At 47.4% G+C, this 23,225-nt stretch overlaps 1 protein-coding gene across 1 annotated transcript in view; it reads left to right on the top strand.

Moving 5' to 3' along the window:
• Positions 1-350: 350 nt before the first annotated feature.
• mchr2b (melanin concentrating hormone receptor 2b) overlaps positions 351-23,225 on the top strand; it is a 33,801-nt gene continuing 10,926 nt past the window's right edge. The window contains exon 1 of the mRNA XM_029257318.1: positions 351-938. Coding sequence (XP_029113151.1) covers positions 541-938 — 398 coding nt within the window. The 5' untranslated portion in view covers positions 351-540. The remainder of the gene's footprint in view (positions 939-23,225) is intronic.

Raw genomic sequence — 23,225 nt, 5'->3', positions numbered from 1 at the left:
TTATCAGTCATGTGTGTTTGGTCCACAGTTACTGTGTCTGACCTGTGGCAGCACTCAGTCTGCCTTCAGGAAAGCACTCTGTAACAATTCAGTTTACTTTACTGTGATGTACTGTACTGGATTGTGTGTTGTTCTTTATAATTGATGTTGTTCTTCAATATATAGGCCTACTCTGCCATTTTGTGTGAAACACAATGAGGTCCAGACACTTTAACACCAGAGCTCCAAATGCACCCTATACTTGGCACAATGGGGAGGAGACTCTCCATGGGGGCTGGTCTTAACTTTTTCCCTCTTCCTCTCCTTGCCTCCCTCCTGCAGCACACGCTCACACACACTCCTGACACCAGTGATACTGGGCTGTGGGACAGAGTACTTCAGTCACAGAAGCGCAGTGGCCCAGAATGATGCTGTTCAGCTCGAGTTCACTGCTCTGAAGGACATGTGTTCCTGTCCCACCCTGGGCCAGCTCTAACAGGCGCACCCATCCTGCCTGCTGCCTGCTCTTGCTGCACTGCTGAGTTCTCTGGATGCTGAGCAATGAACGGCACGGGCCCCATGTGCAGAAGTGACAACACGGACAACCTGAGCTCGTGCACCAACAGCAGTGCATGGTCCTACAGTGGTGTGGATGCCGCATCCTTCATGCATGTGTTCCCCTCCATCTACGGTATCATCTGCACCATCGGCGTGATTGCCAACAGCCTGGTCATCTATGCAGTGGCCACATGCAAGAAGAAGATGGTTTCGGACATATACGTACTGAACCTGGCCATCGCTGACATGCTCTACCTAGTGGTCATGCCATTCACCATCCACCAGCTGGTCCGTGAGCGCCAGTGGGTCTTTGGCAGCTTCATGTGCCGGGCAGTCATGGTGGTGGACGTGAGTAACCAGTTTACCACGGTGGGCATCGTTACCGTGCTCTGCATAGACAGGTGGGTGACTGCTTCCTCTCCACGGGGTCCCTGTGATACAGCACTAGTGTGGACCCCTGAAAGTTCATCCTTCACCTAAATGATGCATATGTAGGCTGTAAAACAATATAAACAATGAAAAACATTAATGTGAACTGAGCATGACTAATTTTTCTTCTTCTGGTTGTCAGTTAGTACTTATATTATTGCTGGTTATCAGTTAGTATGTATATAATTGGCACCTGTAGCAGAATGCAGTATGTCTCATTACTGTTCACAAACAGCACTGTGCTATAAAAGATATGTACAGCTGTTGTTCTCTACACTTTGAAAAAGTTTTAATGTAATACACACACACACACACACACACATTTTCAGAACCGCTTGTCCCGTACGGGGTCACGGGAAACCGGAGCCTACCCGGCAACACAGGGCGCAAGGCCGGAGAGGGAAGGGGACACACCCAGGACGGGACGCCAGTCCGCCGCAAGGCACCCCAAGCGGGACTTGAACCCCAGACCCACCGGAGAGCAGGACTGTGGTCCAACCCACTGCGCCACCGCACCCCCTCCTAATGTAATACAGTAATTTTAAAATAAAACATAAAGGTACTAATTTTGGGGGTTGTGTTGGCACAGCAGGCTTGAGCAGGTCCTGCTCTCTGGCGGGTCTGGGATTCAAGTCCTGCTTGGGGTGCCTTGCGACGGATTGATGTCCCGTCCTGAGTATATCCCCTCCCTCCCTCCCTCTCCAGCCCCCTGTCCTGTGTTGCTGGGTTAGGCTCCGGTTTGCCGCAACCCCACCTTGGACAAGCAGTTTCAGGCAGTGTGTGTATGTGAGGGTACGAATCTTCTTGTAACTACATGTACAGTTAATGCATCCCTGTTTAAGACTTATTGTACAGTGGGGACTCGATACTTTAATAAATGGCTGTTCTGCATTTTGCAAATGAACTCCATTTGCAAAATTTAGCTAAGAAATGTCTTAAACTTCTGCTCATTGGGAAAAAGAACTGCGTGCACTGAAGGATGAAAAGAAAGAGAAAAGCATGAAGTATGATTTAAAATCTTTGGGAAGAAAACATGCGGGCTTTTTTTTAACCAAGCTTAAATGAAATACAATGAGAGAATTATATTATATCATCCTTCCTCTTCTGTTGCTTTGGGAGATTGTTAAAAACAAGTTTCTGCTTTTAGTCATTTAGCCAATAAATTAAAAAACCCAGGTGGGCCTGTCATATAGAGATATGTGTTACAACAGTCTTTTAACTAATGGGGGGAGCATACAATCAAACATTTTTTCCAGATTTTTGAAAGTATATTTTAATTGTATGGTATTTTTCTTATTTAATATATGACCAATTAATTTTTTTCATCCACTGAATATCCATCCATCCATCTTCCTCCGCTTATCCGGGAACGGGTCGCGGGGGCAGTAGTCTAAGCAGAGCCCCCCAGGCTTCCCTCTCCCCGCAAACCTCCTCCAGATGTAGTCTCTCCAACTTGTCCTGGGTCTGCCCCGAGGCCTCCTCCCAGTGGGACATGCCTGGAACACCTCCCCAGGGAGGCATCCAGGAGGCATCTGGAACAGATGCCCGAGCCACCTCAACTGGCTCCTCTCGATGCGGAGGAGCAGCGGCTCTACTCCGAGGTCCTCCTGGGTGACTGAGCTCCTCACCCTATCCCTAAGGGTGCGCCCAGCCACTCTGTGGAGGAAACTCATTTCTGCCGCTTGTATCTGCGATCTCATTCTTTCGGTCATGATCCAGAGTTCATGACCATAGGTGAGGGTAGGAACGTAGATCGACCGGTAAATTGAGAGCTTCGCCTTACGACTCAGCTCCTTCTTCACCACAACAGACCGGTACAATGACCGCATTACTGCGGACGCCGCACAGATCCGTCTGTCAACCTGCTGCTCCATTTCTCCCTCACTCGTGAACAAGACCCCGAGATACTTAAACTCCTCCACTTGAGGGAGGAGCTCCCCCCTAACCCAGAGGGGGCAATCCACCTTTCTTCGACTGAGGACCATGGTCTCGGATTTGGAGGTGCTGATTCTCATCCCCGCCGCTTCGCACTTGGCTGCAAACCTCTCCAGTGCACGCTGTAAGTCTTGATTCGATGAAGCCAACAGGACCACATCGTCCGCAAAAAGCAGAGACGAGATCTCGCGGCCACCAAAACAGGCACCCTCCATTCCCTGGCTGCGCCTAGAAATTCTGTCCATGAAAATAATGAACAGAATCAGTGATAAAGGGCAGCCCTGACGGAGTCCAACATGCACCGGGAACAGGTCTGACTTACTGCCGGCAATGTGAACCAAGCTCCTGCTCCGGTCATACAGGGAACGAACAGCCCATAGCAACGAGCCCTGAACCCCATAATCCCGAAGTACCCCCCACAGGATGCCACGAGGGACATGGTCGAATGCCTTCTCCAGGTCCACAAAACACATGTGGACTGGTTGGGCAAACTCCCATGAACCCTCCAACACCCTAGTGAGGGTATAGAGCTGGTCCAGTGTTCCACGGCCAAAGCGAAAACCGCATTGCTCCTCCTGAATCCGAGGTTCGACTATCGGTCGGATTCTCCTCTCCAGTACCCTGGCATAGACTTTCCCAGGGAGGCTAAGGAGTGTGATCCCCCTGTAGTTGGAACACAATCTCCGGTCCCCCTTCTTAAAAAGAGGGACCACCACCCCAATCTGCCAGTCCAGAGGCACCGTCCCCGAACTCCACGCGATGCTGCAGAGGCGTGTCAGCCAAGACAGCCCCACAACATCCAGAGACTTGAGAAACTCGGGGCGGATCTCATCCACCCCCGGAGCCTTGCCACCGAGGAGTTTTTTGACTACCTCAGCAACTTCAGCCAGGGTAATGGACGAGTCCCCCTCCAGGTCCCCAGCCTCAGCTTCCTCTACGGAAGGCATGCCGGAGGGATTGAGGAGATCCTCAAAGTACTCCTTCCACCGCCCGAGGATATCCTCAGTTGAGGTCAGCAGCGCACCACTTCCACTGTAAACAGTGTTTGTGGAACACTGCTTCCCCCCTCTGAGTCGCCGGATGGTTTGCCAGAATCTCTTTGAGGCCGACCGAAAGTCTTCTTCCATGGCCTCACCAAACTCCTCCCAAGCCCGAGTTTTTGCCGCAGTGACTGCCAGAGCCGCGCTCCGTCTGACCCGCCGGTACCTGTCAGCTGCTTCAGGAGTCCCATGAGCCAGCCAGGCCCGATAGAACTCCTTCTTCAGCTTGACGGCATCCCTTACCGCCAGTGTCCACCACCGTGTTTGGGGATTGCCACCACGACAGGCGCCGGAGACTTTATGGCCGCAGCTCCGAACCGCCGCCCCGACAATGGAGGTGTGGAACATAGTCCATTGTCGGGGCGGCGGTTCGGAGCTCAATGTCCCCACCTCCCTCGGGACCTGGTTGAAGCTCTGTCGGAGGTGGGAGTTGAAGACCTCTCTGACAGGGGCCTCCGCCAAACGTTCCCAACAGACCCTCACTATGCGTTTGGGCTTGCCGGGTCTGTCCAACTTTTTCCCCCGCCATCGAATCCAACTCACCACCAGGTGGTGATCAGTTGACAGCTCAGCCCCTCTCTTAACCCGAGTTTCCAAGACATATGGCTGAAGATCAGAAGAAACGACTACAAAGTCGATCATCGATCTCCGACCTAGGGTGTCCTGGTGCTAAGTGCACTGATGGACACCCTTATGCATGAACATGGTGTTTGTTATGGACAAACCGTGACTAGCACAGAAATCCAATAACAACTCACCGCTAGGGTTCAGATCAGGGAGGCCGTTCCTCCCAATCACGCCCCTCCAGGTGTCACTGTCGCTGCCCACGTGGGCGTTAAAGTCCCCCAGTAGAACGACAGAGTCCCCAGTGGGAGCGCTTTCCAGCACGCCCCCCAGGGACTCTAAAAAGGCCGGGTACTCTACACTGCCGCTAGGCGCATAAGCACAAACGACAGTGAGAGACCGTTCCCTGACCCGAAGGCGTAGGGAGACGACCCTCTCATTCACCTGGGTAGACTCCAACACATGGCAGCTGAACTTGGGGGCTATTAATAAGCCCACACCCGCCCGCCGCCTCTCACCCTGGGCAACGCCAGAATAGTGGAGAGTCCACTCTTGGTCGAGAAGAGCGGTTCCAGAACCCAAGCTGTGAGTGGAAGTGGGCCCGACTATATCTAAACGGTATCTCTCAACTTTCTGCACTAGCTCAGGCTCCTTCCCCCCCAGTGAGGTGACATTCCAAGTCCCAAAAACCAGAGTTGGCGCCCGAGGTTTGGGTCGGCCAGGCTCTCGGCCCCAACCGCTGCCCAAATCACAACGCACTGGCCCCTTATGTCCTCTCCGGCAGGTGGTGAGCCCACCGAAGAGTGGCTTTGGGCTAAGCCCGGCCAGGCCCCGTGTGCATAGACCTGGCCACCAGGCGCTCGCATGCGAGCTCCCCCCTCCCCAGGCCTGGCTCCAGGGTGGGGCCCCGGTGACCCCATACCAGGCGGGGTGAACGAGATCCTTGATTTAATAGTCATAAGGGGATTTTGAACCGCACTTTGTCTCGTCTGTCACCCAGGACCTGTTTGCCTTGGGAGACCCTACCAGGGGCATATTGCCCCAGGCAACATAGCTCCTGGAGTCATTCAGGCACTCGAACCCCTCCACCTCGGTAAAGTGGCGGTTCGCGGAGGGGTCCACTGAATATATAGCACATAATACATATTGCACTAGGATTCAGAAGAAAATCATTTATGACTGTCACCTCCCTCTCCAAGCTCAAGGCCATTGTTACTGCAGTATAGAATTGCCTCCTTCTTTTCATCCTTTTAACCATGCTGTGCTAATGTTTATATAGAAAAAACCACAATTACTGAGCAACAACAACAACAACAACAAAAATCAGCCTTGACATCTGCATTATCAGAGATTTCATCTACTAAACCAGCTTCTTTGCCATATATGTAATTTTTGCCACCTTTCTGCCTTAGAATTAAGTTCTCAGTAGGAATATGTGTGTTCTTTTGAAAAGCAGTGTATTTTTTTTTGTCTACTTTTAATCTCAGCTATAACCAAGATACATAATGTTTCCATATGGGCCTTTAATGTATATATAAAAAAAATTCCCCACTCGCCCACTTTTTTGCGGGCGGTCTTACTCCTTCAAGCTCGAGTCCTCTACCAGAGGCCTGGGAGCTTGAGGCTTCTGCACAGTATCTTAGCTGTTCCTAGGACCGCGCACTCTTCTGGACAGAGATCTCGGATGTTGTTCCCGGGATCTGCTGGAGCCACTCTCCCAGCTTAGGGGTCACAACTCCAAGTGTTCCGATTACCACGGGGACCACTGTTGCCTTCACCTTCCACATCTTTTCTAGCTCCTCTCTCAGTCCTTGGTATTTCTCAAGCTTCTCATGTTCTTTCTTTCTGATGTTGCCATCGCTTGGGATGGCAACATCTATCACTACGGCTTTCTTCCTCTGTTTGTCCACCACTACTATGTCCGGTTGGTTAGCCATTACCAGTTTGTCAGTCTGAATCTGGAAGTCCCACAGGATCTTAGCTTGATCATTCTCGACCACCCTTGGGGGTGTATCCCACTTTGATCCTGGGACTTCCAGCCCATACTCAGCACAGATGTTCCTGTACACTATGCCAGCCACTTGGTTATGGCGTTCCATGTATGCCTTGCCTGCTAGCATCTTACACCCTGCTGTTATGTGCTGGATTGTCTCAGGGGCATCTTTGCACAGCCTGCACCTGGGGTCCTGCCTGGTGTGGTAGACCCCGGCCTCTATTGATCTTGTACTTAGAGCTTGTTCCTGTGCTGCTATGATTAGTGCCTCTGTGCTGTCTCTCAGTCCAGCTTTGTCCAGCCACTGGTATGATTTTTCGATATCAGCCACTTCTTCAATCTGCCGGTGGTACATACCGTGTAGGGGTTTGTCCTTCCATGATGGTTCCTGTTCTTCCTCGTCCTCCTTCTCGGGTTTCTGCTGCCTGAGGTATTCACTAAGTATCTCATCAGTCGGGGCCATCTTCCTGATGTAGTCAAGGATCTTTGTTGTTTCATCCTGGATAGTGGCCCTGACGCTCACTAGTCCTCGGCCTCCTTCTTTCCGCTTAGCGTACAGCCTCAGGGTGCTGGATTTGGGGTGAAACCCTCCATGCATTGTCAGGAGCTTCCTTGTCTTGATGTCAGTGGCTTCTATCTCCTCTTTTGGCCAGCTTATTATGCCAGCAGGGTATCTGATGACCGGCAGGGCGTAGGTGTTGATAGCCCGGACCTTGTTCTTCCCATTTAGCTGACTTCTCAGGACTTGCCTTACTCTCTGCAGGTATTTGGCGGTTGCTGCTTTCCTTGCGGCCTCTTCATGATTCCCATGCGCCTGCGGGATTCCAAGGTACTTGTAGCTATCCTCAACATCTGCTATGTTGCCTTCTGGTAGTACAATCCCCTCAGTTCTGACTACCTTCCATCTCTTTGTTACCATCCGGCTACACTTATCCAATCCGAATGACATTCCGATGTCATTGCTGTAGATCCTGGTGGTGTGGATCAGGAAATTGATGTCTCGTTCACTCTTGGCATACAGCTTGATGTCATCCATGTAGAGGAGGTGACTGATGTTTACTCCATTCCGTAGTCGGTATCCGTAGCCAGTCTTGGTGATAATCTGGCTGAGGCCTATGCAGAACAGCAGTGGGGGCAATGCATCTCCTTGGTAGATGCCGCACTTGATGGTGACTTGCGCAATTTGCTTGGAGTTGGCCTCTAGGGTTGTTTTCCACTGTCCCATTGAGTTCCTGATGAAGGCTCTTAGTGTCCTGTTGATCTTGTATAGTTCTAAGCACTCCAGGATCCATGAGTGAGGCATCGAGTCATAGGCTTTCTTGTAGTCAATCCAGGCAGTGCACAGGTTGGTCTGTCTGGTCTTGCAGTCTCGAGTGACTGTTCTGTCTACCAGTAGCTGGTGTTTTGCTCCTCTGGTGTTTCTACCATGTATTGAGCCATATGCCTGTTCATCTTAGCCGCTATGATACCTGAGAGCAGCTTCCATGTTGTGCAGAGGCAGGTTATCGGGCGATAGTTGGATGGGATCACTCCTTTCTGGGGGTCCTTCAGGATCAGGACTGTCTGGCCTTCTCTTAACCATTCCGGATGGGTCCCATCCATTAGCAGCTGGTTCATTTGTGTTGCCAGGTGCTCATGGAGTGCAGTTAGCTTCTTTAGCCAGAAGGCGTGGATCATGTCAGGGCCTGGTGCTGTCCAGTTCTTCATACTTGAGACTCTTCCTTGGATGTCTGCCACTGTGATGGTTACTGGATCCTGTTCAGGGAGGTTGCTGTGGTCTGCTCTTAGATCCACTAGCCACTGGGCGTTGTTATGTGATGCCTCCTTCTCCCATATGTTTTTCCAGTATTGCTCAGTCTCCAACCTTTGTGGGTATGCTCTCATGTTATTACCCTGCCACTGAGAGTACACTTTGGATGGTTCTGTGGAGAACATCTGGTTTATTTTTCTGCCCTCTATCTCTCTTGTGTACCTCTTCAGGCAGTTAGCCAAGGCTGTGAGTCTTTGCTTGGCAGTTTCTAAGGCCTCAGGTATAGACAGCTTGCTGTACTTCTTAGGCAGGGCCTTCATCACGCCTTTCTGCAGTTCCGATAGTTGGCTAACTTCCCTTCGTGCTGCCTTGATCTTGGCCTTTAGCCTTCTTTTCCATGAAGGATACTGCTTCTTATGCTCGGTATTCATCTTGTATCCAAGCATCTCAAGGATCACTGTTGCTGTGTTGTACATCAGCTGGTTGGTCTCAGTAGGGATTGTTTGTAGTGCTGCATTCACATCTTCTAGTTGACTTTCAGGAGGTACTTCACTTGGTCTTGGTAATCGGCCACAGGGGCTCCAGATTGTCCTTCTTAGCCATGATCTTATCTCTTAGGTCAGCTGCTCTTGCATTCAGCTTACAAGGGCTCATTGTTCTTGGGGCTTGGTACCCAATCTCAGAGTGTGGGGATGATGATATCTCCCCCCGACCTGTCCTGGCTCCCCCTTGCCGTAACATTTGTGTTGTACCTCATCAATCTCTAGTTGTGATAGCAGTTGTTTCTTGCGGATGTTGGAACACTGAGCTACTAGTTGTTTAGGTGTTAGTCTTGATGTTGGGTTTCGAAGTATCCATAGGTCCCACATCCTCTTCATGTAACCCCTTTCACTGGGGTTACTTGTGTAGTAGCATTCCAACAGTTCCCTATTCTCATCTCTTGTCCATGCATGCCTTGTTCTAGTTCCAGTAGCCCACTTATTGTCAGTATGTCCTGGTTCCCCAACATCTGGCGCAGACCTTGTTAATCCAGGCGATGTCTGAGCTGGCATGACTCTCTTTATTTTGCTCTCTTATCCAAGGTAGGCAGAGCCAAGCATAAGGAGGTCTTGCTTAGGACCCCCTACTAGAGGTAGGCCATGACCAGGATTCAAACCCCAGTCTCCCATGTGAAAGGCAGCAATCTCACCACTACACTATCCACACACACACACACACACACACACACACACACACACACACACACACACACACACACACACACACACACACACACACACACACACACACACACACACACACACACGTCTGTCAATGAAAGTATGGCTTTTTTCTTTTGGAAAATGTCCTCTAATAGTAGATGTGTCCTTATCCAAAGATGATTTTGCCTTCGTTAGAAAGGTCTAAAGAAGTGCACGCATGTTTTTAACAGTCATGTGCTGTGTAGCTTTGGCCTTTAGGGTTGTCTGTGTGTCTGTTCCACCGTAAGGGACCCACAGGCAGTCAGGTTCTATTCTAGGACAAGTTTTGAGATGAATAAATGCTGGAGCACCTTAGAACCTGATTGCAGTTTGATGTAAGAAATGGGGCCACAAAACCTTTAAACTTTGACTGAGCCTACTATGACCAGCCTTTGAAAATTGTATAGGATTGAACAGCTGAAAAATAGTTGCTCCCAGCCAGGTATGGGGCAACAGGAAATAGTATATGAATGTACTGTATGAATATATAAAGAAAATGATAAAGACAGTTTAGTACAGCTTTCAGTACAGCTGCAGTCAATCTTTCAGTGATAACATGTAAGTGCTGGTCTGTGTGTGTGTGTGTGTGTGTGTGTGTGTGTGTGTGTGTGTGTGTGTGTGTGTGTGTGTGTGCGAACGCTAGGTGACAAGACCATTCTTAAAGACAGAGAGCTTTATAATCTCTCAGGGGTGGAAACAGTGCAAATGGACTCTGCACTGCATAATTCACATTCCATCCTCAAAGGTTTCTTTCATCTTTAGCTCTTAACATTGGGGAAGGAATTCAGTATGTTTGACTTGATCTTGGTATTCAGGAAACTGCTTTTGATTATTTTGTAACATTAATGTACAGTGGCAATATTATGCAATATGGAAACATTAATAGGAACTTTTGGTGCATGCAGCTTTTTCATATAAACTGGCCATTATATGACCATGCAGAACAATCATCATTCCTCATAACAGAACAGCTTGCGACATTACACCACAACCACTATTGCGTTTAACAGATGGCAGCAGAAAATGTGGGCTGAAGACATCTCCTGGCTTCCATCAGATATAAACTGATCAGGATCCAGAAAAAAATGATGAAAAAATGACCTACAAGACCATATTACCAGGAGTTTTCATCATCCTTGAATGTATTTGAATGAGTGAAATTGCTGAACAGCAGCCCTGCCATCAGTACTAGCTGTGTTTTCAAACTGTCACAGATATTGGTTCAGTTCCTATTAATTTTCCAGGTCGTTCATCTGTGGTTCTTAACAGCTATCATATTAAGTGCTTGGCTTTTTATATTGCTGAAGTTTGACATGTGACCACTGTTCAGTGCACACACACACACACACACATTTTCAGAACCGCTTGTCCCATACAGGGTCACGGGGAACCGGAGCCTACCCGGCAACACAGGGCGTAAGGCCGGAGGGGGAGGGGACACACCCAGGACGGGACGCCAGTCCGTCACAAGGCACCCCAAGTGGGACTCGAACCCCAGACCCACCAGAGAGCAGGACTGCAGTCCAACCCACTGCGCCACCGCACCCCCCTGTTCAGTGCATTTTTTCCAAATTTTACATTTACATTTATTCATTTAGCAAACACTTTTCCCAAAGGCGACTTCCAATGAACTCTATGTAGTGTTATCAGCCCACACATCTTATTCACAAAGGTGACTTACACTGCTAGATAAATTACTAGACAGATGGCTGGTGACACTGATCTAGACAGACTAGATACACTATTTTACTCACTAGTTGGCTGCTTGCAAACTCATGCTGTTTTAGAAAAAGATATCAAGGTTGTAATTATTTGTTTTCTATAGCTGCTAAAAATTCACCTCATTTGAACTCACTTCTCCCCAGGTCTCCTCAATGTTACAGTATGTAAATTCACACCACTCTTCCTGCCATAATCATCAACACATTTCCTATGTGACTCTTATTTTTCCAGACAGCTATTTTATTAATTTGTGTCAGATAACGGTTCTATCAGAAAAACTAGATGTGCTGTTATAATCACAGGTCTGTATTTAAAAATCTTGTTGCATGTTTGTATGCTGTTGTGGGGGGCACAGTGAGTAGTGCTGCTGTCTCACAGTGTCTGGGTGGTGCAAGAGGATGTGGGTTCAATCCCTGCTCAGTCTATGTGAACTTTGCATGTTCTTCCTTTGTCTGTGTGGGTTTCCTCCCACAGTCCAATGACATGCTGTTCAGGTTCATCCATAGTGTGTGAGTGACAGAGAGAGTGTCTCCCACTGATGTATGGATGACTGATTCATTGTAAGTAGTGTATATAGCAGTGTAAGTCACCTTGGTGAATAAAGTGCATGGGCTGATAACACTACATAGAGTTCACTGGATGTTGCTTTGGAGAAAGGCCTGCTAAATGAATAAATGCAAATATAATGTAATAGCAAATTCACAATAGACCCGATACAACACAGACTTTGGGTTCTAAGACATTTAACCACATCATAAGTTAATATGTGCTTTTTAGGTTTACCCATTTATAATTACAGGCCTGCTTCACATAAAGAACATGATTTGTTCCTGCAAGTCTGGTCATAAGATGATGTCTTGTAAAACAAAGTCTTAATTATAATTTGAATTAATTAAAAATATGGTGCCAAAGCATGGTGGCACAGCGAGTAGCGCTGCTGTCTCACAGTGCCTGGGTGGTGCAAGAGAACGTGGGTTTGATCCCTGTTCAGTCTGTGTGGAGTTTGCATGTTCTTTCCGTGTCTGCGTGGGTTTCCTCCAGGTGCTCCGGTTTCCTCCCACAGTCCAAAGACATGCTGTTCAGGTTCCCCCATAGTGTGTGAATGTCATGGAGTGAGTGTGTTTCACTGATGTATGGATGAGTAACCCCTTGTAAGTAGTGTATCTAGCAATGTAGTCACCTTGGTGAATAAGGTGTGTGGGCTAGTAACACTACATAGTATCTGTTGTAAGTTGCTTTGGACAAAAGTGTCTGCTAAGTGAATACATGTAAATGTAATCATGTTAGTGGGGGTGCGGTGGCGCGGTGGGTTGGACCATAGTCCTCCTCTCCGGTGGGTCTGGGGTTCGAGTCCCGCTTGGGGTGCCTTGCGATGGACTGGCGTCCCGTCCTGGGTGTGTCCTCTCCCCCTCTGGCCTTATGCCCTGTGTTGCCGGGTTAGGCTCTGGTTCCCTGCGACCCCGTAAGGGACAAGCGGTTCTGGAAATGTGTGTGTGTTTGGGGCTTAATGCTGATTAATTTAATCAACAAGTGGGTCATTTACAATACATTGGAAGTTGGCGATATTGACGCATTCTTCTTGTTAGAACATGGGATGTGCTAACTACAACTTTTTACTTTTCCTTCTGCCATTATATCATTGATTGTGAATTTTATTTGGTGTCTTTTCTTTAATTGTTCAATTTTGGTGGCCTCTTTGTGTTTGTAGATGGTTATCTTGATAGAGTTTTGAACATTTTGTCCAGATATTAGCTTATCCATTGTATTTGACTTTGCTGTGTGAGTTTGAGTATTTGTAAGGATGGCTTCCCAGAGCGGAAGCTCCGGACCCAAGTGCGGAGCACAGGAAGGTTTCTCAAGGGGTCATCCACAAGACATGGTCGAATAAACAGGCAAATGGTCACCGATGTGAGAACGAAATCCGAAGGGAGAATCCGAGAGTCGTAATCCAGTAAACAGGCGAGAAGTTGTGGTAAACCAGTAAGTTGTGGAGATACAGGAGCGGGCACAGGGAAACAAGGAAGAGGGCGAGGGTGAGGATGAGGATGCAGGCGAGGAGGAGGAGGAGGACAAGGACGAGGGCGAGGAATCAGGGAAGTTAGGATAGCTAAGGCAAGAAACACAAGTGAGTAACAAGGCTGAACAAGGTTCCACGCTTTCCTTTTATACACTCGTCCCCTGATCTGCCGCAGGTGTTCTTAATTGCGCCAAGGTGGAGGGTGTGACAGTGGTTGTATTTAATTTTATGTAATTTTTACTATCTGAAATTTTCTTGAGAGGGAAAAATATTGTCCTCTGCCTAAATCAGACAGCAGTAATAAACAATGGTGTTGGTGATAGATGATCATGTCAAAACAAAAAATTATCTGACACTCCATGAAATAAAATGATGCAGGCTTCATTCACACTCTACAAGGAAACCATGGTAATAGATGGATCAGAGTGAACACCAGTGTATAATGCTGGTAGATTATACCCCCAGGTGAAAAGCCAATCAACAAACTACAGAAAAGAGCCAAAAATCATTCCAAATACTGTTGACAGAATGACAGAATGAAAAGAAATATCGTAGACCTCATTTAACAAAACAATATCATAAACACAGTAAATAGATACAAGTCAGTGAGTGACTAAGTTGTACTGATTAGACATCATGGAAAGCCTTTCAACATGACTATCAAGATTGTTTTTTTTTTTGTTTTTTTAAACCACCAACAACAGAGCGATAAAGAAGTCAACAGATTTTATGATTCAGCCCAAACCAGAACTGATACAACTGATGTGGTTCTCATTATTGTAGAGTTGAATGCCAAATTTGGTAATAGAAGGAGAAAATAGCTAGACCTAAGGGTCATGATAACAAACATGGAAGAATAAAAACTTATTCACTTCTAAAATTTGTGTTTAACACTTTCTTCAAATAACCAAAGGGCCATTTGCACCCTTGTACATTACCTGATGGAGCACACAAAAATCAGATTGAATACATCCTTAATAGCAAGATACAAAAGAGTTTGATTGTCCAGATGAAAAGACAGAACCCAGAAAGATTATGATCTTAGAAAGAAGTGAACAGAGAACATAAAAGATCTACAAAAAAATAAGCTGTTACATCCTCTGACTCTGTTACCATGGACAACCTGTATGGGGTTCCATCTGCAGCACTGGAGAGACCACACCTGTAGCTAAGGTAACTATCAGGATCTGCTTAAAAAGGGAAGTGTTTAGAAGAAATGCTTGCAGTGTCATGGTGAACAGAGGACACTCAGGAGGCTGGACCCAAATTCAGTGTGGACCGAATGACCTCAACTGTGCCTTGATATCCTGTTCATGACAACCACAAACAGGAGTGGAGACAAGGCACAACCTTGGTGGAGTCCAACACCCACATTGAACGGGCATGACTTAATGCCAAGTATGTGGACACAGCTCTCGCACCGTGCATACAGGGACCGAATGGCCTGCAGCAGTAGCCCCGGCACCCCATACTCCCGAAGCACCTCCCACAGAATTTCCTGGGGAACACGGTCATAGGCCTTCTCCAAGTCCACAAAACACATGTAGACTGGATTAGCAAATTCCCATGCCCCTTCAATGATCCCTGAGAGGGTAAAAAGCTGGTCCACTGTTCCACGGCCAGGGCGGAATCTGCATTGTTCCTCTTCAATCTGAGGTTCAACTATCGGCCAGAGCCTCCTCTCCAGCACCCCGGCATAGACTTTCCCAGGGAGGCTGAGAAGTGTGATGCCCCGATAGTTAGCACACGCTCTCCGGTCCCCTTTCTTAAAGATAGGGACCACCACCCCAGTTTGCCAATCCAAGGACACTGTCCCCGAGGTCCATGCAACATTGCAGATGCGTGCAACATCCAGGGCCTTAAGCATTTCCGGGCGGATCTCATCCACCCCCGGTGCTTTGCCACTGTGGAGCTTACCAACTACCTCAGTGACTTCCACCAGGGAAATGGACTCTGACAGCTCGAAAGCCTCTGGCCCTGACTCCTGTAAGGGAGGCATATCACCCGGGTTTAAGAGTTTTTCAAAGTGCTCCTTCCACCTCCTAATGATGTCCTCATCAGAGGTCAGAGTTTCTCCACTCCTGCTAAATGCAGCCTGAGCGAAACTCCTCCGATCCCTTCTGAGCTGTTGGATGGTTCTCCAGAACCTCTTTGAAGCCGACCGATAGTCGTTTTCTATGGCCTCTCCAAACTCCTCCCATGCCTGGGATTTTGCTTCTGCAACCGCAGCCACTGCTGCCTTTTTCGCCTGCCGGTACCTGTCTGCTGAATCAGGAGTCCCCAGAGCCAACCAGGTCCTAAAGGCCTCCTTCTTCAGCTTGACGGCTTCCCTCGCCACCGGTGTCCAACAGCGGGTTCTCGGGTTGCCGCCCTGGCTGGCACCAACAAGCTTTTGGCCACAGCTGTGCCTGGCTGCTTCCACAATGGAGGTTTTGAACAGGGTCCATTCAGACTCCATGTCCCCTACCTCCTCCGGGACGTGGGAGAAGCTCTCTTGGAGGTGTGAGTTAAAATTATTCCAGACAGGGTCCTCCAACAGTCATTTCCAGCACACCCTCTCTAAATGTTTGGGCCTACGCGGTCTGTCCATCAGTTTTCTCCGCCATCTGATCCAACTTGCCACCACATGGTGATCGGTTGACAGCTCAGCACCTCTCTTCACCTGAGTGTCCAGAACATGTGGCCTCAAGTCAGATGAAACGACTACAAAGTCAATCATTGACCTTTGGCCTAAGGAGCTCTCGTATTAAGTACACTTATGAACATTCTTGTGTTCGAACATGGTGTTTGTTATGGACAAACATGAGTACCACAGAAGTCCAATAACATTTCATCATTCTGGTTCATATCGAGGAAGCTGTTCTTCCCAATCACCCCCACCAGATTTACCAGTTATTGCCAACATGAGCTTTGAAGTCTCCCAGCAGGACTTTGGAGTCTGTAGGTGGGGCTCTGTCCAGAACTCCACCCACCCTCTCCAGGAAGGCTGAATACTCTGAACTACTGTTTGGTGCATAAGCACACACAGCAGTCAAAGTTTTTCTCTCTGCGACCTTAAGTCGCATTGAGGTGACCCTCTCGCTCACCGGGATAAACTCGAACTGCATGGCAGCCAGTCGGGGGTTTGTGAGTATCTCCACACCCGCCCGGCGCCTCTCACCCTGTGCAACTCCTGAGTAGGAGAGAGACCACCCCCTCTCGAGGAGTTTGGTTCCAGAGCCAACACTGTGAATGGAAGTGAGACGATGTCTAATTGGTATCTCTCAACCTCCTGCACCAGTTACGGGTCCTTCCCCCCCGGGGAGGTTACATTCCACGTGCCAGGAGCCAGTTTCTGTCACGAGGGGCTGCGATGCCACGTGCCACCCTGCCCACTCCTGCCGCCAGATACACATCACACCCAACCCCCATGTTGGACCTTGCGGGTGGTAGGCCCACATGACCCCCCCACATTGCCTTTTTGGGCTGAGCCCTGCCGGGTTACGTGGGCTGCCTGGCCACCAGGCGCTCGCCTAGGAACACTACCCCAAGGCCTGGCTCCAGGGGTAGGTCCTGGTGACCCTATTCCGGGCAGGTGAACGTTCTCTTGTTCACTTTTCCCATGGAGGTTTTTCAGATAATGTTACTCAGGATATTCACTCCAGACCTGTTCGCCTTGGGAGACCCTACCAGGAGCATACTGCTCCCAACGACACAGCTCTGAAGATCTCTAGATCACACAAGCCCTTCCGCCACCCCAAGGCCCTGATCCATCATTGTTATTGTATCACCATAATTTTTTCCTCAGAGACAAGCTCATTCAGGGTAAATTTCATAACTATATTTGCATGGTTTTGCTGTTCAGGCTTTAAATGTTATTTTACCAAAAATCAAGAATCGTAAAAAGTTCATTTCTGTAACAAAAACATTAATTCAGCGATTACTCTACATCAAGCATGGTTACCTCTTGCAGTACCAAAATTCCTCAGAATAGCTGCTATTTAAAGCTAGTGCAAATATTAAAGCAGTTGAAATTAATGAAAAAAACAGACTACAGATGATCCTTGACTAACGATGGGGTTAGTCAATAACTAGGATGTTAGATAAACCCATCGTAAGTGGAAAAATGCTATGTCAAAAAAAAAATACAGTATCGCATCTATCAAAACATCATAGCCTAGCCTACTTTAAACATGCTCAGAACACTTACCATACTCTACAGCTGGGCAAAATTAAGCAAGAGATACACATGGATGTTTAATAGACATGACGGGAAGCGAAAACACAAAATAAAAAAATGCTTTCAACACAGTATCGGTTGTTTCCACTTGTGGTTGTTTACACTTATTCACATGATCGCTGCAGAAACTGCGAGCATGGTTGAGTGGATGCTGCGGCTCGATGCCGTTGCCCAGCATCAGGAGAGAGTATCATACCGCATATTGCAAGCGAGGGAACAGATTGAAATTCAGAATCTGAAGTACTGATTCTACCAAATGCCTATCACTATGATACCATCGTAACTTCGAAAAATGGTAAGTCCAACCATCATAGCTAGATGACGCATTTTAGTAACTATATTTGCACATTTTTATCAAGGCAGTTGATTTCTGCCGGCCATTGTCTTCTTTTCAGCTATTGTCACTTTTAAGCTTTTAGTTGGAAGCACATGACTGGTATAAATAAAAAATAAAAAAAAAATAAATAAATATAAATGACTTACCAAGCTCATAAAGGAGAACATAAGCCAATATGCTTGCACAAAAGTATGCACAAATTTATATCCCAAATAAAGCCAACTAAAAGTGTAACTTTTTTGTAACCAGCACAGATAACTAATACAGGAACTAGCTAAAGTTTCTTGCTGTAATTGCCTGGGGCGTGACAGTACCCTCCCCCCGACGGGCGGCCGCCACAATCCCATGCCAACCAATCCAGATGGTCAGTATGGAAATCAGAGATGAGTGAGGGATCAAGAATATCACGGGTCGATACCCAAGACTGTTCCTCTGGCCCATACCCCTCCCAGTCCACCAGAAACTGGAGCCTCCCCTGTCTAAGGTGGGAGTCAAGCAGGGCTTTCACCTTGTATGTGGGACCCCTGACAACCTGGACCGGAGGAGGCGGTTGGACAGGAGTAGCAACCTGAAGGAGGGAGGTGCTACAGGGCTTGAGCAGGGACACATGGAAGGTTGGGTTGATCCACCACCTCGGGGACAGGAGTAATGTGTACATCACTGGGGTGACCTTGTGGAGGACCTTGAAGGGGCTGATAAAATGAGGACTCAGTTTTTTCATGGGGGGAGGTACCTTGAGGTCCTGGGTTGACAACCATACTTTTTGCCCTGGGTGGAGGACTAGGTGGCAATAGGGGAACAGTCTGGTCTGCCTGCTGCTTGTACCTGTTGGAACTCTGCTGGAATTGCTGCCTGACCGTACGCCAGGTGTCGCCGCTGTTCTTGTATCAGTCCTCCACTACCAGGTTCTGGCTTTGTTGGGAATGCCAAGGGAACATCACTGGCTGGTAACCGAGTACGCACTGGAACGGGGGCGTGAGCAGGGAAAGCAGGTAAGCAATCTTTCTCTCATTGTCTGGAAAGAGACACGGCAAGCTGGTAAACACAAGCTCGCATTGCATCAAAAAACCTTGGCAGTGTTTGGGGGAGCCGTCGTATCTTTCCAGAGTTGCTAGGTGGAGCCCCTCTGGGGGTGGTACGTGCGTCGGGACGGGAGTCGCAGCGGCGGGTGATTCGGCATGTCAGGGCTCCGTGGTCGAGGTGGTGGTCTGCACAATACCACTAGCCTCCAGAATGGTGACGAGCCCCTAGAGAGTCTCCTCAATTCGGTGCAGGGACTGCTAGTGGGATCCAAGCAGGGCATCTAGGGCAGAGACAGCATGGTGCAAGTGATCCAGCACTGCTGAGTCCAGGTTAGAGGCAGAACCTTCTGTCATTGTTGCGTAGGATGGGACAGGAGACTGGACTCACATAGAGGTGCTATAATTGATTAAAGGGCGAGACAGAAGAATGCTCAAAGTACAGGCAGGGGTCAACCGATGTGCAGACGTTGTCCAGGGGAATTAGCAATACTCAGAAATCAGGAAGGTGAGAGCAGTAGGTCAGAGAGCCGAGGGAACAGGAGCGGGATAACAGGGAAACAACAAGGCTTAGAGAACGCAGGTGGTGTGAGAGCAGTGTCCAAAGTAGGTTCCGCGGTTTGTCCTCTAGCGATTTGCTCCTCTTATCGCCTGATGATGATCGCCGACAGGTGCAGAGGAGGGGTGTGCAGAGGAGGGGCGTGACACAGTCAGTATATGCAAGGGCTTCTACTTCATAGTAGAAGTCCAAAAATGATATCTTACGTATTCCATCTTTTACGAAACGAAAGTACTTTGGTGATCAATCCATGCATACATGTGACATGGTGGTGTACTGAAGGTGTGAGACAGCAATAGGTAGACTTATGGGTTCTTTTCAATACCGAACAAAAATCTACGGTAACAGAGCAAAATAGCAAGAATAACAAAGAAACCCTTCTGGCTCTAAGATGAACAAAAGACATGAAATTCAAAGGAAAACAAAAACAATTTCAGGTGTCAAGAACTGCAAACTTAAAACACCACAAGCAAAACATAATCATAACCTTTTTTCCTTTGCCATAAACAAATGGTAGTGTTTTAATGGATGATTTATTTACATGCATGTCAAAGCTGTCTAATAATAACCAGTTTACTGCTATAGGTTTAATTTACTGCTTTAGTTTACTGCATATGTGATACATTATGAAAAAAAACTGGCACAGTTAATATTTGCAGCAAAATGCATTGTGCATTGTTTCCTGGTTTGCATATTTATGGCTGTTTTCATAGCCTTTTCCCAGAGGCCAGGCCTCACATACTTCTTGATTGTTTTCCAGCTGGTGCCTTATGGGCTGGCTCAGCTGATTCCAATTTGAAGTAATGCTTCAGCCATTTACACACTACCTCCACCCCCTCTGAGGAATGAGCCTGGCTTTCATTACGGCAAAAATGGAAAGTTACACAAATTCATCACTTACGTTTTCAGTCTTTAGAAATACTGCTGTGACATAGCTGTTACATTCCATAAAGACACAACCTAACATCTTGCACAGTGCCACCTTCTCTGCAAAATCTTTAGTTACACGTTGGTGGTCACCAAAAAAGTAAAAATACTGCCTAGTCATATTTATCTGTATGATTCTGCATAAACATTCCAAATGATTTTAACTTAACACTTCAGCTTTGTATTTGTCAATGTTATAAACACAAATTTTCCTGAAAATTTGCTCAGATTTGAAGTTGGCTGTCATTCATGTACAAGCCACATGTCAAATGTTGAAAGGGTTTAATACTCAAAAACAAGTTAATAGCTCAGTGAAGTCTGCTTCAGATTGCTGTGTAAAACATACAGTGGTGCTTGAAAGTTTGTAAACCCTTTAAAATTTCCTTTATTTCTGCATACTTATGACATAAAACATGATCAGATTTTCACGCAATTCCTAAAACTAGATGAAGAGAACCCATTTAAACAAACGAGACAAGAACATTATACTTGTTCATTTATTTATTGAGGAAAATGATCCAACATTCCATACCCGTGTGTGGTAAATTAGGTGAACCTTTGCGTACAATAACTGGTGTGACCCCCTTGTGCATCAATAACTGTAACTAAATGTTTCTGGTAGTTGTTGATGTCATGGCGCACAGAGGACACGGAGGGAGCTGGGCCCAAATCCAGAATCGTTTAATGAAAACCAAGGGGTTAGACTTGTTCTCATTGCGGACAGGCAAATGGTCAGTCAATTGGTGAACAGGACAGAAGCAGAGATCTGATGTCATGGTCGAGGAATATGGCAGGTAGTTGTTACCAAACAGAGTGGGGAACGAAGAGGAACAGGATGTGGGAAAAGCAAGGTGAGGTAAGTTGTAGAGAGCATAAGGGACAGTTGCCTTCAAGTTCAAGTTTCAAGTTTATTGTCATAGATACAAGTACCATGGACATGTATCATGAAAATCTTCCTGAATGCTTCTCCACAGACTATGGACAAAGACAATAGAAATATTGCACAAACAAAACAATGACAAACAAAACAGTGTCAATGACAGTAAATAACAAGAGCAGCAAAAGCAACAAATAATGGTAACAGTAATAACAATAATACCAGTTGACAGCCAGAGAACTCACGAGAGAATGAGAATGCTTAAAGTGGCAGGGTAATTTACCAATGTGCTTGGGAGGAGCAGTCCAACTCTAGTTACTAAAGGTGGCACATTGGTTAGTGTTGTATACTCTTACAGCAGTGGGGTAAAAGCTGTTCCTGTACCTAGCTGTGCGGGTTCAAATAGACCTAAGCCATTTTGCAGACGGCAGGGAAGAGAAAAGTGCCCGTGCGGGGTGATTATGATCTCTCATGATGCGCATCATCTTTCTGAGGCAGCATGTAGTGTAGGTGTCCTTGACTGTTGGTAGCTGTGTGCCGATGATTTCCACCCTCTGTAGGGTTTTTTTGTCCTGTATGGAGCAGCTGCCACCCCAGGATGTAATACATCCTGTGAGGACGGACTACACAGCACACCTGTAGAAAGTGGTGAGGACTGTAGTGGACATCCGGGCTTTCTTCAGACGCCTGAGGAAGTGGAGGTGTTGATCGGCTTTTTTGATGGTCGATGCTGTGTGCTCAGTCCACGTGAGTTTGGCAGTGAGGGTGACCCCGAGGAATTTGAAGCTGTTGACCCTCTCTACCATGTCACCTCCTACGTAGATGGGTGCCTGAACTGTATCCTGTTTCCTGAGGTCAGTCACCAGCTCCTTAGTTTTACTGACATTGAGAGGTTGTTGTCCTGGCACCACTCTTCCAGGAGCCTCACCTCCTCTCTGTAGGCCGTCTCATCGTTGTTGATGATCAGACCCACAATGGTGGTATCGTCAGCAAACTTTATGATGGTGTTGGAGCTGTGACTGGCCACACAGTCATGTGTGAACAGGGAGTATAGCACTGGGCTCAGGACACTTCCCTGTGGAGTGCCAGTGTTGAGGATCAGTGGGGAGGAGGTATCTGTTGTTGTCACGAACCACGTTGCAGCTTTTCAAGTTCGCAAATGACGAGACCGACTCCTGGGTTTCTAATAAAACATTACATTTAATTAAAATACCAAAAATATCCGTCGCTCCACTTGTACACTCTGAGGCAGACTCTTCTTCACTACTTCTTTTTTCATTTTACGGAAAAAGACCAAGGAACGTAATTAACGTATGGACATCTAGTGGCAGTTCTATAAATCGCATTTCAAATTGTACAATTAAACTCAATGCCAATCATTCATCAGCAATTACAAGTTGACAACCAAATACAAACAACACCGTTCCACACAACACCAACTCAAACAATAAAAATACAACATCCTCCCCCCTCATGAAGACCGTAACACCATCAAATTTCTAAAGGATATAAAGGCTGAACAGGTCTTCTTAACACAGTCCCAGCTGGAAGATGCACAGTGCACGACCTCACACGTCCATCTCTGCCTGGGATCAGCTCCTTTATTATCCCAGTTTTCCAGATCTGTCGTGGCATTCGGTCGTCTCCAACCAAGACCAGATCTCCTTCCTTTAGTGGAGTAGGAGGGGGTATCTTATTGGCATGTGCAGACTTCAAGTCTAACAGATACTCCGTTCTCCATCGCTTCCAGTACTCATTCAGAAGTCTCTGACGATATTTCCATCTTCGTGTGAGTTCCTCTTTGCCAACGTTGGTGGCTTGACTCTCAATGTGGAAAGACTTTGGTGGTAAAGAAGTAAGTCTTTTCCCAACAAGAAAATGTGCGGGTGTCAACGGTTGAGGCTCTTCCAACTCACACACACACACACACATTTTCAGAGCCGCTTGTCCCATACGGGGTCACGGGGGAACCGGAGCCTACCCGGTAACACAGGGCGTAAGGCCGGAGGGGGAGGGGACACACCCAGGACGGGTCTTCCAACTCACTATACACAAATGT

This window comes from Scleropages formosus, chromosome 13 (genome assembly GCF_900964775.1).
Source record: "Scleropages formosus chromosome 13, fSclFor1.1, whole genome shotgun sequence".
Taxonomy (NCBI): Eukaryota; Metazoa; Chordata; class Actinopteri; order Osteoglossiformes; family Osteoglossidae; genus Scleropages; species Scleropages formosus.
This window is presented reverse-complemented; position numbering and strand designations above follow the sequence as displayed.